Source organism: Agelaius tricolor, unplaced genomic scaffold, assembly GCF_023055355.1.
Source record: "Agelaius tricolor isolate 1412-34295 unplaced genomic scaffold, bAgeTri1.0.p SCAF_14, whole genome shotgun sequence".
Lineage (NCBI taxonomy): Eukaryota > Metazoa > Chordata > Aves > Passeriformes > Icteridae > Agelaius > Agelaius tricolor.
In genome coordinates, this window is record NW_027269274.1 from 14,334,909 (window position 1) to 14,352,433 (window position 17,525).

At 48.1% G+C, this 17,525-nt stretch overlaps 1 protein-coding gene across 1 annotated transcript; it reads right to left on the bottom strand.

Moving 5' to 3' along the window:
* Positions 1 to 1,611: 1,611 nt before the first annotated feature.
* On the bottom strand, positions 1,612 to 16,720 carry RBM5 (RNA binding motif protein 5). Its single transcript, XM_071439822.1, has 24 exons — positions 16,563 to 16,720; positions 16,013 to 16,457; positions 15,681 to 15,836; positions 13,656 to 13,725; positions 13,110 to 13,183; positions 10,715 to 10,798; positions 10,229 to 10,289; positions 9,997 to 10,062; positions 9,692 to 9,852; positions 8,578 to 8,675; positions 8,010 to 8,097; positions 7,704 to 7,781; positions 7,538 to 7,610; positions 6,939 to 7,024; positions 6,545 to 6,623; positions 6,205 to 6,296; positions 5,497 to 5,661; positions 4,888 to 5,034; positions 4,737 to 4,808; positions 3,837 to 4,016; positions 3,554 to 3,628; positions 3,012 to 3,109; positions 2,796 to 2,925; positions 1,612 to 2,277 (listed from the first exon to the last, which is right to left on the bottom strand). Exons 1-24 carry the CDS (start codon positions 16,577 to 16,579, stop codon positions 2,152 to 2,154), a joined length of 2,721 nt encoding a protein of 906 aa, XP_071295923.1. The 5' UTR covers positions 16,580 to 16,720; the 3' UTR covers positions 1,612 to 2,151.
* Positions 16,721 to 17,525: the final 805 nt, after the last annotated feature.

A 17,525-nucleotide genomic window follows, 5' to 3' on the forward strand; every position in this document is an offset into this window, starting at 1 on the left:
TCCCTGGGCACCCAGCAGCAGTGGCCTAACCCAGGAAAGTGGGCTTTAACCCATCTAATGAGAGCAGGTGGCTGCGAGCCCAGGACCCCATTAAAGCCTTGCTACAGGAAGGGACCTGCTTTGGGCATCCCCTTCTAGCAGTTATCCCCAGCAGCAGATCCCTGTGCCCCCATGGCATGCTCCTGGCTCCCCACTGCAACTGTTCTGCACGAGGTACCAGCTGGGGCTGGCTCAGCTCCAGGCACTGGGGCAGCACTGGGCTGCAGCAAGGAAGGAGTGAATCTGACAGAACACTGTGCTGTGCCCACTGCAGGCCCTCCCCCCGTGCCCGCAGCATCACCCCTCGTCAGGGGGATGCACTGGGACAGGGATCGATGGGCTGGGAAGAAGCTGAGCTACACAAATGCACTTTATTGATCCATCGAACCCACCTGCTGGGAAACAAACCCCCCCATTTACAGCCCAGAGCAGCAGAGCACTTCAGTGGCCAGCCGGGACACACAGGGAATGGGGAGAGGCTGCCAGAGGCACACGGGGCCCATCGCACTGCACCAGGGCTGCCTTCCCTGTCATCGCCCTGGGGGGAAGCTGGGGCATGCAGCCGCACTTTTAGGTTGTTTCAAGCCACCCGGCTTCCTCTGTGGAGCCGAAGAGGGAATGCCACAGGCTAGGGCGAAGCCCTGGAGCCCCAGCGATGCTCGGCAGCCCGGCACAGACACTGTCAAGCTGGGCCACGCCTGCCACCTGGTGGAACGGCCCGGCCACTCCGGCAGGGTCCCCACGCCCTGCGGTCCCGGTCCTGATGCAGGGTGGGGGCATTTCCCAGTTTGGCTCATCCCAAGCCAGGCACCCCTCAAAAATCAGGCAGCGGCCTGACACTGCAACAGGGGCAGAGGTGCAGCCGCAGCAGCCAGCAAAGCAGGATTAACCCATTCCAAAAAGCAGCCAGAGAATGCTGGCCTTGACCCCTCGAAGGGCTTTGCACCAAGCACGGATGGTGAAGCTGCTCCTGCTTCATCCTAGCCCTTCCTATTCCCACCTGGACAGCAGGAAAGCCCACTGCTGGCTCAGCTTTGTGTGGAGACTGAGCAAAACCCACAGCCAACAGCATCAGCAAAGGCAGAGCTCAGGGCTGAGAGGGGCTCTGATTATCCTGGCTCTTGTGAACAGGAGTGCGAACAAGGCACAGCACAGCAGAGAACAGAAAGGCAGTAACGGGACAGCTGCAGGACACCTCTGGGGAACCTCATCCTCCCATCACCGGGCCTGCAGCTCCCCCAGAAGCCAAGGTGGAGGACACAAATCTTTCCAGAGGTGCCACACATGTCACCCCCCTCCCTCCCCACCAAAGGGCCAGCAGGTAACACCCAGGGCTCTGGGCAAGTGCAGACACTGCTGCTGCACTTCTCCTGCTCCTCACTGATGGTAAGAAGGGCTACAGAGAGATCTGATGCTCCACCAGCCACCATCCAGGCTGGAGCTGTGAGAAAGATGCTGAGAACAAGGCACAGCACAGGGATGAAAGGAGGGAGGCGAGTGGAGAGCTGCATGGAACAGAGACTCCAGGATGAAGTCTCATCAAGGAAGAAGCAGAATGACAGAAAGGACAAGTAGCATTGGCAACTTAATTCTTCATTCACCCACCGAGAAACAGAAATAGGATAATTTTTGGATGTATTTCATTTGGAAATGAGCCAAATTGGCAACTAGAATCAAAGTCTTCAAAAAGTCTATACAAAGATGTATCATACAAAATGTACAGGAAAATTCTCCAAAAAAACACAGACAGACAATACAACAAAAGGAGAGCAGAGACAGTTTGAAAGCACAGCTAACAGGTCCTGCTGCTGCTCCAGGGGGCAGGAGCAGCACCTGGACAACATGCTAGAACACAGAATACATTACACTATATACACGACCATATAAAGATCAGCCATCCCCTTTGGTCTAACCAGGAGCTCTCCAGCATGAAGCTGAGTCAGTTCAAACAGTCTGCTCATGGAAGTGTTTGTTACATGCTGAGCAGGGAACAACGTCCAAGGGAATGAAATGGTCAACTCTAAACCAAAGCCAGGATACAGCCAGGTCACCAAGGCTATGGAGTTTAACAGTCAGTTCTTGCTAACAAGAAGTGCTTTGCAGGCAGAGGGGTCACTCCATCTCCGTGAAGCGAGCGAACATGGCTTTCCTCACTGCGTCTTTGTACGAATCCGCCGTGGAGACGCCGTAGGAGCTGCCCTTGGCTCCCAAGCCAGCTCCTCTCATTCGTACCTGGGCCTGCAAGGGAAGGGACACACTTCAGCTCTGCAGTGAGTGGCCAAACCACCATGAGGGCACCACCAAAAATCCCATCAACCCACCCAGCTTCCCAAGCCTCCCTGGGGATCTCTACAGCCATAAATACCACCATGGGCACCAAGAGACTGGAGCACACGTAATACCCCATACCTCACACTACTCTGGCCCCAGTCCAACTGCGCAGATCAGCTCCTAACAGCACAAGCTGGAGCACAGGCAAAGCCAGGAAAGGCAGTAACTGGAGGGAGGGTAGCCCCTCCTGGTGTACTGGGGCCACAGTGCCTCAGGAGTCAAATGCCAAAGGGAGGAAGGCACAGCCTTGCCTCAGCTTCAGCATCTGATGGGACAAACATGAGCAGGAGCCAACATAAATAGAGGCAGCTTTGCAGTGGCTGGTAGTTTATTCCTTCAGTTTTTCAGCAGTAAGTGCTTCTGGTTAAACAAGAAAAAAAACAAAGGCACCAAACCTCCTCAAGGAGACATCCCTCTTTACTTACCTCAATGGGTGCTGTGATGCCCTGGCATTTTCTTCCCAAGCCTGAACCTTCCCTCCAGCCCATGGCCTGCAGCATCTTGTTCCCGATATTACTGTTGTCAAGGCCATCTTTGGTGGGCTGCTCGTAATTCCTGCAGGAAGAAGAGAAGAGTTAACAAGCCACCCCCACTGCTCATGGTGCACTGAGGCAGTTGCTGAGGAGCTCTCAGATACGTACACTGTGCCTGCATCGTAGACCTTCTTGCGCTTGGGCTCCGGCGGCTCGGGGATGCCGTACTTTTCCCGCCTCTCAGCTGCTCTGTCTCTGTATTTCATCTACACAAAGCAACTACAGTTAGCATGGATTTCAAGACACTTTTGTTCAGCTTTGAGCTATGGGAGTCAGATGAATGCCTGCTACTACAGAATGCTGTAGACTGCAGCCCACTAATTCTAGCACCACCGACGGCAGAGCCCCAGACCCAAGTCCCCAGAGCACCATCTGAACCAGCACTGGGGCAGGAAGAGACTTGCAGGTTTCTAGTCTCAGTTTGGCAGCCTGAGCTAGAGTGGCTCATGGAATGAGCCTTCCATGCTAAGCCAGATCTGTGGGACACAGGACACTTCTCTCCATCTAACAGGGCAGCTCTGAACCTTGACTGGAAAAGGGGTTGGCTTACAAGGATTATCTCAAGTGACGTGTGTCAGGATAAGGAGAGCTCAACAGATCACCTGCACAGGTTTTCCATTAGCTACTCATCTGCTCATCTCAACACTGACCTCTCTCTCACGCAGCTCCAAGGCTTCAAGTTCCTGCTCGGAAAGCTTTGATCTCCTGTAGATATCCATGTTTTGCTGAAACAAGAGAGATTCACTTTAACAACATGAAATACACAGCAGTTCTTCTTAAATGAAGTAGCTGACTTTTGGGAGAGCAAAAATCCACCTGCAGATTTTTGCTTTAAGAAAAACAGTTTTCCAAACAGCAACATGCCTCATGGTTTTGGTTTACACACCGACTTATGACAACCCCAGTGTTTTCCTCACTACATAATGTAACTACCTTGTGCAAGTCAGACAGCTGCTGGTGACGAATCAGAGCATCTTTGTTTGGGAACTGCCTTCTACACAGCAGACAAGCCATCTTCTTCCAGTCAGTCAGCTTTTCCTCCTCGTTCTCCATTCTTTCCAGCAAGTCCTCATCATTATCGCTGTCACCACTGTAGGCAGCCACAAGGCCACGCTGAAAAGCAAAGACAGCATTAGGGGAGTGCAACAGTGCCACAGTTCAGAGAGCATAAAGAGGGAACAAAGGTTGCAGATGTGTATTACACGAGGAACAGCATGCTCCCATTACTAAGGATGAAATCACAGAATGCCTGAGGCTGGAGAGGACCACTGGAGGTCGTCCAGTCCAGCCCTCCTGATTAAGCAAGGTCCGCCCCCAGCACATACTGCTTGGGACTGTGTCCTGATAACCTCTGAGCACGTCTAGGAAAGGAGACTCCGGAGTCTCTCTAGGAAACCTTCCAGTGCTAGCTCTTTTTCTCATGTTCCCCTGGGTCAGGGATTCCTAAGGGCTGGCCTTGGCAGTGAAGACTGAAACAAAGGTGTTAAGTTGTTCAGCCTTCTCTGCCACCTCTGTTGCAGGGTCCCTCTCCTAGTAAGTACTGGGCCCACACTTTGAAGTATTGCAACTCACAAGAAGTACATACCACAGCAGCTGCAAGACAGTTCCCATTAGCCAAACAATACTTCTAAGTACAGCCTACATAGAAGCCTCAAAACCCCAACTCAGCTCAAGGCTAAGAAGAATCACAGCTGTCCTCAGTGTATCTCAGTCACCCAACCTATTGCACTTGCACCACATCACTGCAATCATCAGCACCACTTTTTACAGGAAATGCCATGGAAATCCAGGTTTGAAAGCAAGTCTTGGCTTGAGCTCCTCTACCATACTCACCTTTAGTGGATTTTCATCATCTCCATTTTTCAACACCTCTGGCAAGATCTGCTGTCGCTCAGAGAGAGCTCCCTGGATGAGACAAGAATGCCATGAGAACAGAGCTCTCTGTCACAGGAACCCCACCACATACCACTGCTGGCACCTTCACCTTTTTCTCAAAGAGGGCAAAGCCTGCATCTGCAGCTGCTGACTCCTTCCGCTCCTCCTCCCTGGTACTCAGTGGCTGGAAGCTGTTCTTGAAGTTCTCTTTCTGCTTGTTCAAACTCTTTGCCCAGCGCTCCATGTCTTTAGCAATCTGAAATGCAGAGTGGTTTGCTCACACAGCCCCTCTCAAAGCTATCAATCTCTTATGACACCCATTCAATCTCACACGCAGTTTCAGAACAAGTCAACCCACTACCTTTTATTTTTAAACCACAGAACACTGGATGCAGTGCAGGTGTTTCCCTGTATACAGCGTTCAAAGATAACACAGCTTGCTGCTTTTACTGTACAAACCCTTCTTATCAAGCTAATCCTCTATGTGATGGCTCAGTTATACTCCCACTGATCCTGGCAGGATTCCATAAGCACTCCTCCTATGCAGAGCTTATTTCTGCACTGAAGCCTTGCCAACTCCACCTCTCCTCAGCCCCCCAGAGTGCCTGCAAATTGAAGGCATGCACCCCACTGAATAACCTAGGATTTCCTTTCTCATGAGAAAAGAGACATATCCCTTTCCACAGAGAAGACTTTATCCCAGTTATGATCTCATTACCTGTTGGGCTGTTTTACTTTTAGGCTTCTCTTTCTTCTCTTTCACTTCTTTGGTGGTGGTTGTGGTAGCTGTCTGTTGGTACGTGACACCTTCTGCTGCAGGCATGTAGGTCTCCTTTTCGCCATCCCAGTACAGGTACTGCTGGGTTAAGGCATTGTAGTAATACTGCCAGAGGGAAGGAGAAGCAGACAGTTAAACACCTCACACAAGCTCAGTGTCCACGGGAAAACCCAAACAAGCTGATTCACACTACTGCACCACACGGGAAGGCGTTTTGTAGAGTCCAAACAAGTTTTGCAGACTCCACAGAGGAGTCGAAAGGCAGGAAGTGGCTGAAGCCTCTGTCCCCAAACACAGGTGGTTCTGCCCAACAGCACTATGGAGAATCTTTTGCTTCTCCCAAGAGATGACCCACCAGAGCCCAGAGCTGGGTGCACTTTGCTGGGCACTCCGCAACGAAATAGCTCAGTTGCAGTGGCTGTGACAAGTGCTAATCCTATATGGGCCAAATGTGGAGGAAAATTAAGGAAAAGGAGAGAAAAATGCAGGGCTATACCAGAGGGAAATCAAGTCCCAGCCCTATACACACTGCTGAGAGTTATCTGCAACATTTGGTATGTTGTGCACTTCAAATGTCACTCACATGATGAGAGATAGGAAACTAATGGACCTTAACAGTTAAGACATGTGGGAAGAACTTGTGTTTACCTGGGAATTAGGATCATAGTAGAGCCCTGTTATAGGATCATAATAATATCCTGAAGATTCATCATATTGGTAGGTGGAAGTATCAGGGACAGCTGTAAAAAAATTAAAGCGTGGGACATGGTCGTTCCAGACGAATTCAGACAGGTATCTTTCTACATTTCAGGTAAAATTCGGAGATTATAGCAGCCACAACGGCAGACACGTCTGTAAAGGGCTCATGCAGCCAACGCTCTCCAGAGGCAGCTTCACCATGACAGGGTGATGGAGCACTTGGCCAAAGCTGAGCTTTACTGCTACAGTGACAGAAACCTGTCCCCAAGAGCAGCTCCCGAGCACTTACCGTACTTGGTTCCAGGCACTACGCCAGTCGGAGGAGCTGCCTGTGCCTGAGTGCTAGTGGTAGGTGGTGCTGATTGTGTCTGAAAAAAACCCAAACCACAAACCTCAATTAGAAAATCTGTCACCAAGAAAACAAGGACAGCGAGCCAAGGCGTGAGCAGCACACCCTACGCGTACGACAGCTAACTCCTCCTCACCAGCATGCTTGGCACTCACCTTTAGCAAAGAACAAAACCATCCCAGAGAAGAAATGGCAGGTGACCTATGACCACAAGCACGGTGACTAACCCACGGACACTCAGCTTTGCTGTACCACCCACTTAAAAAATCAAAGGCTACAGCTAAGCCACATATGCCAGGCTTTGAAAGCAAGGACTCATCAGTGCTGTAATTACCGGAGAGTCAGGTGAGTTTGTCTGCTGATTATACAGCTGAGGACTCTGGGACACGACTGCAGCTGTTGTTGTAGTGACTGGAGCTCCTGCCAAAAGAGAGCAGCAATGCATAAGCGAACTAATTTATAAAACTACTGCATCCTAGGGCTGAAATTACTTTGTTTATAGTTTCAGCTACTAATTCCAGCTCCAGCAGCCAAACAAGGCAATAAACGTTCTAAAGGAGATAGATACACAGTGGGTATCTTCTACCCAGACAAGGAATAGTTTCCTTTTCAGGAGGAAACATTCTGCTCCCAAAGTCAGCAATTCCTGGCCTCTACAGCTCTTAGTGCTGAACATTTGCTAGAGCTGCTTACACTGATAGCATAAGTTCAAGGCCTTTGTCAATAGTCTGAAATTAAGGCTGCTCTCTCATCTTGCATGAGAGGTTCCACTTCAACAAATCTGTTATAGCTCTCTAGTAATGCATCCTCATTCAGACATCCTGAGAGCAAAATGAGCCAAGTCGTCTTCTGCACAGCAAAACAATAATAGGCAAAATACTACTGCAAAATTTTAATTACAAACAACTGCTTCTAAGATGCTGGAAGCACTACCTGATATGGTAGCTGTGTCTGTGTCCAACACTCCTCCTTGATTTTGGTAGTACTGCTGATAATCCTGGGAATACTGCAAAGGGAAATGAATGACAACACAAGGTGAATAATCTGCATACCCGAATTATGACAACCTACTGCTTATAACACCATCTCTACTACTAACCTGGGCATACTGTGAGTATCCATCCTGTCCTGACTGGAGATAGCTGTAGTCAAGGGTGCTGCCCTCTCCAGTCTGTGGCTGAAATTTAGGAAGATAATATTTGTCAGGGACGGGTAAACAACTTTATTAAATAATTTCATGCACCCTAGTGCCTAGGCTCCAAACTGATTGTGTGCAGACCAGATCTGTCATGGCTGAATCTGCCATCAAACAATTAACCAAGCAGGTGGCCAGCAGGGCAATTACACGGTCTGCATTTTAATTTTCAGGAAAGCAGGACAATGAGTAACAGTCTCCAAATCATACCTGAGTGGATGACCACTGAGCTGCAGCAATGGCTGTACTTGCCACAGAGAAGGCGCTGACTCTGTTACCGTCTGGGAGAAGCAGGTCTCTGCAATCACAAAAATCAGGCACTTGAGTAAGTACTGCTTTTACTGAAGGGTCTCCCTATGCAAGGAGATGGAGTCTGCCCTCACACATGGATTCCTTGGCAGTTAAAACATTCGGAATGTTTTATAACTTGAGCCAAAACATTGCTTGGCAAGTAAAGGAACTTCAGGTTCATTGTTGTAGAGTCAGTAACAAGTCAGAAGTCTCCAAGGAAACAAAAGTGCTGTGCACACAAACAGTTACAGTGTTATCTTCAGAGGATGGAAGGAACACTGCTCTGACTCTCCTGGTACACAGTGAAGAGCAGGATGCATGCAACACAAGTGACTTATGGGAAGCAAAACTTTGGAGTTAGAATAGAATAAGCTTAATAAAAGCATGGGTGACAAGAAGAAACTGTCCAATATAAAGGGAAAGGGTGGCTATGTGAATAAAAAAAAAAGCAAAAACCAAAAATGCAACTGACAGCTATCACACTCACTTTCTGGCACTCTTTGCAAAGTCAACACCAATTGTTTTGCCATCAATTTTTAGCGGCGGCTGAAGACTTTGTAAAATCTGTAGCAGTTGAGAAGCATCCTACAACAAAAAATACTCATTATTATGAAGGGCAGTTTACTGAGGGGGATCGAGAAGTCCCCCAAACTCCACCTTTTCATGTAGAGCCACTGAAAAGAGCTATAAATATAAAACCCCCTCCATCTCCTCACATTACACACATGCAGAAGAGCACAGTGAGACCCCTGTTAGCCCATGTGAAAATACTGAGCCTTTCCCTGGGTCAGTATTAAATATGTTCCAGAAGCTTAGGTTCATCAAGACACAAACTACTCCAAATGGGAAAACAGCAAAGACTGAGATTAGGCACCTGTTTTAATCCAACCACCTTTCCTCTGATTAAAGCAGGTGCAAACAGATCACACTGCTGCTGAAGTTTGATACACAGACTCAATGAATCACTGAGGTTGGAAAGGACCTTTAAAATCAAATCCAATGGTTAACCCAGCCACCACTATGTCACATCCCTCAGAGTCACATCCAGGAACAGAGACTGACTGCCCTTAACGGATCCCATACCAGATACGACCTCCCTGAAACTTAGGAGGCTTTTCTCATACCTCTGCAATTTCCTGTGTTTCAATCTATGGCTGCTCCCTATTGCCCTATCCTATGTATCCTTGAGAATGTTTCTGCTGTCCTTACACCCTCCCACTGGATGCTGCCAAGAAGAGCAACATCTGCCTCCTCCTCTCTTCTCAAGGTGGAAGAAGCCTAACTCTGTGCACCTGTTCCCACACTGTATGCCCCAGATCTTAGAATCTGTCAACAAAGTATGATCCCACACCAGTACTTCTGCAAAGCATGAAGGCTGCAATCCAGAACAGAACTCTGCTACCAAAATAGACTTTCAATGTGCTCGGAACATCCCACCACCTTTCAAACTGCAGCTACATATTATCAGCTTTGACACACTGCATCCATCAACACTCCTTAAAGGGGGACAGTCCTTCAGACAGCTCAGGGCTCTAAATGCTGCAAGGGAGAGAAGGAGGTTAACCAGCTGTTTCTCTCCAGAACACCAGTAAAGTCCTCACCATGGCAGAAGACAGCTGCACAAATGCAAAGCCTCTGTTCTGCTGAGTCTGCTTGTCTTTGATGAGACGAATATTATTGACTGCCAGAGATGCATATGGAGACAAGGCAGTCATGATGGATTCCACCACCGTGTGAGGAGCAATGTTTCGAAGAATGATGGCTGAGGAGAAAAGGATGACATTAGCAGTGCACACCATGGCTTTGCAGTGTTTCAAGCCCTTCAGCTGGCAGGCTGAGGTACAGAAAGGATTTTTAGTATGCGTGTTTACATTTCACATTCTAGAGTAAGTCAAAGATCACTTACTATCACAGTAATAATCCACAGACTGAACGGCTTCTGCTGCCCCAGGTGGTACCTCCTGTTCTGAATCTTTGTATGAAGAGAAAATATTTCAGTCAGGACATGGTTCATTCACTTCAAGCTCAGCATTTCATAAGCCAGTCTAGAACCTACACAGAACGTAGGCCAGAGAGTTTCCTACATAGGCCAGAGAGTTTCCCACAAACTGAACGTGAAAGAGATGATGGTAACGTACCAAATTTGTCCGCTCCACAGCGGAAGCATTTGAGCCTCCTTCTGAAGTTGTAAAGGCAGCACTGTGACAAACAAGAGAAGCCCAGTAAGAACTTGGATAATTTTAGTAATGCTGCATTTGCTGTACACTAACAAAACCCAGTCAGTCACATAAAGTAACACAACAAAGCTAAACCCACCAGAATAATCCAGAACATCAAAAGCCACCCTTATCTGCACCACAGCTGCTTTCCAGAACATCCCAGCTACTTTCTCCCTAGTCATCCCAAATTAGTTATTTTAACTGAGTAGTCTTTGGCTTACAATCCCAAGTGTAGTCACAACATAGTCACTAAAAGCAGTGATAGAAGGGAACACATGCTGGGGAATAATTTAACTTTATGGAGAGCAGGAGCAGGTTTGATTTAGGTGTCACTTTCTTCAAACCACTGAGCAAGCAGTGAGCTCTAGAGCAAGACAAACTCTCACACAGAAACATGTGTTGTACCTTGTTGCAGAGCCAATCCTCAAATTTAGGCCTTGGGTTGCTGTAGTGCATTGCAATCTGCTTCCCTTGGATCACCAGCTTTTTCTGCAAAAAAAGTGGTTTCAATTATTCCTGTATCAAGACACACATGTCCATTTTCCCATGGCAGAGCACCCTTCGGAGGAATCAGTGCTCCTGAATTAAATGGACAACATATGGGGAGGATGTGGAGGACAACCACCGCCACCTACACCCTGCCCATCCAATCCTGCAGAGAGGAGGACGAGGGCAGTAAGAGAATGGGATGTGGAGCAAAGATAAACAGAATCAGGGAGTGTAGAAAAAGCTGCCAAACACTAAACGCTGACATGGAACCAGAAAGTGTCTCGAAGGAGACAGAGTCCTAATCTGCTGCATTCAGATTAACACATTTTTAGGAGTCTCTTTGCCCCCACATTTCTATTCACTTCTGGTATAGCACTGAGAGACTTTTTAAACATGTCCTTAGGTGACTGCTTCACTTCGTCCCCTACTCCAAACACCCCAGACCTTTTAACCACATTTGGATTTACTTTTCCAAGCACACTTCAGAAGTGTCCCCTTGAAAATACAGTAATTCCTCCCAAAGGGACCCTGCTTAGACTTCTTGAAGGCTGGATTACAAGTGCCATCAACTGAAACATAACTCAAGAGTGGTTTCATTTGACTACTGCATCAGTTCAATTGGAAGCCTGCACAAGAGGTTTGTGTTCTTCATTCAGGCAAGAGCTCTCCAAAATGAGTAACTAGATTGCACGTGAAGCTTCTCCAAGGGTAGGAAAAGTTCATAATGCTTTCAGCATGTCCTCTCACTCTGACTTCAGAGGAGTTAGGAATTTACAGCTATTAAGAAGCCTTGACTCTCAGCCTCACGCTTTGCCAAGCGTGGGTATGCAGAATGACCTTTCAAAATATGGCTCTCAACATATTTTGGTCAAACAGGTGGAAGCACATGTGAGGAAGTGCATATTAGAGGCCACACCCCAGACACTGCAACGGCAGAACCATTTTTATAGCAGGTTGGCTTTCTGCAGAGTATCAGTGTCAGGACCAGTGGCTTTTCTGATAACAGGGTCTGACACAGATCTAGCACGTAGCATGAATAAGGCTCTCACATTCTGCACGACTGAATAGGGCAAAGCCATTGCTCCTACCGGCAGGAGGGAGGGTTGGAGGGCCCAGCACTCACTGGATGTGCACACATAGAAACAAGGCTGCTGGCATAGTTGCAATACATCGTTCTGTCATCTAACAGGCAGCAACCCGGCTGCTGGGGACAGGCTATGTTTTCCCTACTACTAAGGTGGTTGCTTACTGGAGTGAATTTGAGTATATTTCAATAAATTATGCATCAGTACAGCTTTGTATATATTAAAAAAAATAATTTCTGAAAATATGCCTAGCATTAATTTCTTGGTATTGGCCTTTCCCCTCTAGCCATCTGCCCTACTGAGCAGCGTGTCAGAAAACAGAATTTGAAAGCTGCTCTCTGGCTGGGGATCTCATCCATAGTGTGGGACATATGAAACACTATTCCAGCACAAGGCATAGACAACTTCCATCTGCTGGAACTGCCATGAATCCCATGATGGTGCCATTTCTTTATTGTAACATCAACAGAGCAGAAAACCAGTCAATGTCGTCATAGGACCGCTGAATCAAGTATTCAGGTGCAAGAAAAAAAAAAATCTGTGATTTGACACTTTGCTTGCTTTGAGAGTATTTCTAAGTTCTTTTCTTAAAATAGGTTATGAATACTCAGAAAAGTAGCGAAAGCAAGTGAAACTGTTTGCAGTGCTACAGGAAAATCTCACAGGAAAACAAACAAGAGGATTTAACTGCATTTTGGCTCCTTATCAAGTCATAGTAACAAAAAAGCCAAAATACCGAGCCTAACAGATGTGAGATCTCACTGTCTGCCTAATTTAGTTAAAATGAATATGCTTTTTTCTCTAGAAGAGCCAGGTCCCCTCTTTAACTGGGGTAACAGATTATTGCCAAGAACTGACACTTCTCTTTCAGGGTTAATACCAATGCAACACAGAGATGTGGTGCTTTCTCTGACAACAGAGAAGGAAACATCAAGTGGAAATAAGCTAGAATGTTTTAATGAATACTAGCCAAATCTTCATAAGCCAATTAAATGGAAACCAAGTCATTTAATACAATGGCACCTTTTACCAAAGTAAAACTTTCTCTCCTAATTTTATCTTCTATATTACAAATTTTAATATATACAAAGCTTTTATTCTTTAAATCATTGTTATGGAACAAACCACTCCTTCCACCTCTATTTTTTCCTTTTTTTTTTTTTCTCATTAAACTGTACAGACTTGTTCCATTTTCAGGAATATCTAGACTTGGTGAGTGAAGCAACCTGATTGGCTTCCATCCAGCTGGTAGCATCTTGAAAGTGATAAAACTCCACGAAGGCGAAACCACGGCTTACACCTAGAGACAGCATTCAGATATAGACGGGATACTTGTGTTAGTCAGTTCCTTTAAAACAGGTGAATCTCTCTCCAACTGCTTCATTACTTCATGACAAAGCAGCTTTACAAATGCGACGTCAACTGCTGGGATCTGCTCGTTATTTTGCCATGGCAAGGAACCAAGCTGCCTTAACTGGCTACATTCACTCCATCTGATCCATGTTTAAGGGTAACCATGCAACACACTACATACTATTAAATGGGGTTTACGCTATTATTACTTACCAATACCTGTTAACAAAACCCCCTGTAGACAGACTTCTTTTAACATGTTGACCAGCTATCTAAGTCTTCCAAAAAGCCACATTCCTTAGCCATGGCAAACCTTTTTTTTTTTATTGCATGTGCTTGCAGTTTGGGGACAATTCTGGATACTCTTTTGGGCTGGGGAAGAGGAAGGTGATGTCAAAAACTGGATTAAGAGCTCTCACCTGTCTTTCTCTTCATCAGCCTCACGTCTGCAGGCTGAGGACCTTCAAAGGACTCAATAAGCTCACGAATCTGCAGGAGATTTTGATCCAACAGTTAAAATTTTCATAGCTTGGCAGACAGAAGTCACAGCAACCACCTACCTTGCAGTACCATGAAAGAAATACACAAAACAATGTTTTTAACACTATCTCAAAGACAAAGATGACATTTACTGAGAACCAAACAGTGGACTGATGAGCATCCAAGTCCATAACTGTAATCCTCGCTCAGGACACTGAATCATCCAGAACCTGAATCCCTACGACTGTGCGTTCTCAGATTATTGGTCAGTGTTCTCAATATTTGGTCATATATCTTTGCTATATATATATATATATATATATATATATTTGCCATATATATATATATATATATATATGGCAAAGACTGTGCATGATCCCACAATTTTAAGAAGAACACTGCTGGTATCCCTTTGCTCCTAGCAATGAAAAACAAGAAGCCTGCACTGCAAAGCTCCATGATGAATGTATTCCTAAGCCTCATGCTAAAGATCTCATCCTCTAGCTGACTCCCACTGGTTTTTCAGGATAAAGTAGATTTGTGAAGAACGTGCCATCAAAGAAAAAGCTAAAGAAATGTCAGTTCTTGCAGTCTAACAAAGCTGCTTTGGCACAGACAGCCTCAGCCACTGTGCAGAGGCATGGACAAAAAACAAACACTAACAAATTTTTAAAATCTAGAGCAGAAGACACAAGGTTTTTCAGCAGCTTTCACAGAATTCAAACTACATTACATACAAAAGGGCTGCTCAGCAGAATCAAGCTTATCTAAAGCTGCCCATTTTTATGCTGACTGGAAATAATATCAGATATGCAAATGATATTTTCTTACAAAAAATTATAAAAAAAATTGTGTACACAATGTTAACTTAATGTTAACTTAAGAATTCAACTCTACGTACCAAGATGCATTGTGTACACTCTGAGTCCAGAATTAAACATTCCTATAAATTATGTTACAGTTATTGCACAACTGTAGAGCTACACCATTATCTCAGAAACAAGAACTGTTCTAAAGTGTTCTGTGTAATGTCTGACTGGGCTGTCTCGTTTGTATGCAAGAACCTACACCTGATTTCAAACACTCATGAAAATGTTAGAGCACTATACGGTGATCAGGACCCCTCAATATCAGGAGGGTAACAAGTAATCAACGAAAAAGCAAAGGAAAAAAATCTCCATTGTAGAAATGGTGCAGATGTATTCTCTGTGTTAGCAATTAAGGCATATACACATCGAAGGCAGAGGCGGAGTCCTGACTGAAAACAAACTGGGATAGCTCAACCCCTCAAATAACACTGGAGTGCTTATAGCTTGGTAACCAAAATAACCCAGTAAGGAAAAAAAACCCTAAAAAGTTATCATACATAAGAAAACCTTAAAGCTTTAACATCTTTTTAATTAATACGTCAGACAAGCAAGCACCAAGCTCGTTAGTACTTGCTCCCTCAGCTCGGCAGCAGCCATTTTGACTCCCACAGCTGTGCCCACACAAAGCTGCTTTGTGCGGGGCTGTGCTCGGCTAAGGAGCTCGGTGACTGTGTGTGACCCCATCGGTCACAAGTTCTGGCCTCGATAAAGAGCAGAAAAACTGGTGATTGCCACCTCTTTGTCTCTGTCCCCCTCCCCCCTCCCTGCAGTGGAGCGAAGCAGCAAAAAAAATCTGCCTCTTCCCTCCCATACAGAAAAGCAGCAAAGAGCAGATAGTTTAAAATCCACTCTTAGGGCAAGCATCCGTGAAAAAACGAGTATTCACAGCTCGTTCCGTCTGAAAGAGACTGTTTAACATTGAACTGACCTCTATTACTTAACACTGGGAGTTTAAATGCTTTCAGGACTCAAAATGGCAGCGCGACAGCGCTGGAGACGGGCCACCATGATGCAGCGCTCAACAAAATGGCAGCAGCCGCTCCGGCACGGCCCTGCCCGGGGGCAAGGAAGGCACGGCCCTGCCCGGCTACTCACATCGTTCTCCGTGACCGTGATGGGGAGCCCACGCAACATGATGGTCTTGCTTTCTTTTTCATCGTTAATATCGTTCCTGTAGTCGTGCTCGCCGTAGTCGCCATCGGAATGGTACCCGTCCTCCGACTTGTCGCTGTTCCTGCGCTCCCGCTCCCTCTGGAAGCCAGCGGCCAGGGTTAGGCACCGCGATTCCTCGCAGTGTCCCCACAGTGCCACACGAACGCACGGTGACACCGACACCGCCCGCCGGCCCCGGGCAGCGCTCCAGGCTCCAACCCGCTCCCGGTGCCCTCCGCCCCGCAGCGCCGGCCCCGGCCCCCGGCCCCGCTCACCTCGGGGCTATCGTAATCGCGGCTGTCGTAGTCTCTATCATAGTCTCGGCTATCGCGACTGTCGTAGTCTCGGCAATCCCGACTATCGTAGTCCCGGCAATCGTAGTCCCGGCTGTCCCGGCTGTCGTAGTCGCGGCAATCTCGGCTATCGTAGTCTCGGCAATCGCGGCTGTCGCGACTGTCGTAGTCTCGGCAGACCCGGCTGTCTCGACTGTCGTAGTCCCGACTGTCGTAGTCGCGGCAGTCTCGGCTATCGCGGCTGTCGTAGTCTCGGCTGTCGTAGTCTCTGCTATCGTAGTCGCGATAGTCATCGTAGCGGTCACCGCGGCGCTCTTCACTGGACCTCTTGTAGTCATCCCTCCGCCGGCTGCGGGACTCCCGCTCGTCGCGGTCCTCCCTCTCCACGATGGAGCCGTAGCGGCCGCTCCGCTCCGTCCGGCTCACCCTGCGGGGCACAGCGGGCCGAGCTCAGAGCGTGAAGCGCCCGCCGCGACCCCCACCACTACCCGCCTCCTCCCGTCTCTCCCCTCCCCCTCCCGCCGCCGCTTACCGCTTGTCCGAGCCCATGCCGCCGCCCAGGATCCGCAGACACCTGGCACAGCACGATCCAGCACCACACACCAAGCACACCCGCACAGTCCCTCTCGCTGCCTTGCCACAAAATGGCGCCTAAGGGACCGCCCGTCTTGTACCCAGCAGCCACCTCGCGCCCCGACTGGAAGCTTCCAATCGGGGCGCAGGCGCAGTGGCCGCGCGGCACGCCGGGAAATGTAGTTTGGGGGGTCGTTGCCGCCATTAAGGGCCCTGCAGTGCGGCCTCCTCCCCTCATGGGAGCGGGATGCTCCGAGCCCCGTCCAGCCTGACTGGACACTGCCAGGAATGGGGCAGCCGCAACTGCTGTGTAAAACAGGTCCCCGTGCCTCACCACAGTGCATTTCTTCCTCATGTCCCATCCAAAACTGCTGTCAGTTTAAAGCAGTTTCCCTTGTGCTATCACCACGTGCCTCATCCAAAGCCCCTCTCAAGCCGACTTGGAGCCCCTTTGAGGACTGGAAGGGGCTCTTAAGCTCCCTCTGGAGTCATCTCTTCCCCACAGTGGGGAACCCCAGCTCCTACCCCTGTCAACAGCTAAATAGTTGTCATGGCCTATGGTCCCTTTGGGGAGCCCCTGTCTCAATTCAAAGTGAATAATTTCTGTCCCTAAGGGGGGACATGGGGCTGTACCCCCGCCTGCACTGCTTGGGCTCTTATGGCCAAGCCCAGGAGCTGCAAAGCCAACAAGACTTTGGCCCCAGCAACGTTGTCCTCTCCATATTCTCAGCACCAAGGGCCCCTCTGCCCCCTTCCCATGGCACCAGCACAGTCCCTGCTCCTGCACAGCTGCTCCTCCTGGACCTGGACCTTTCGGAGCACAGCTGGTGCTGGCAGGAGCGGGCAGAGGCTGCTGAGAACCCTCCAAACCACATTCAATGCAGTCAGGTCCTCCTCACTGCCTGACTCTTAGCCCTGAGAG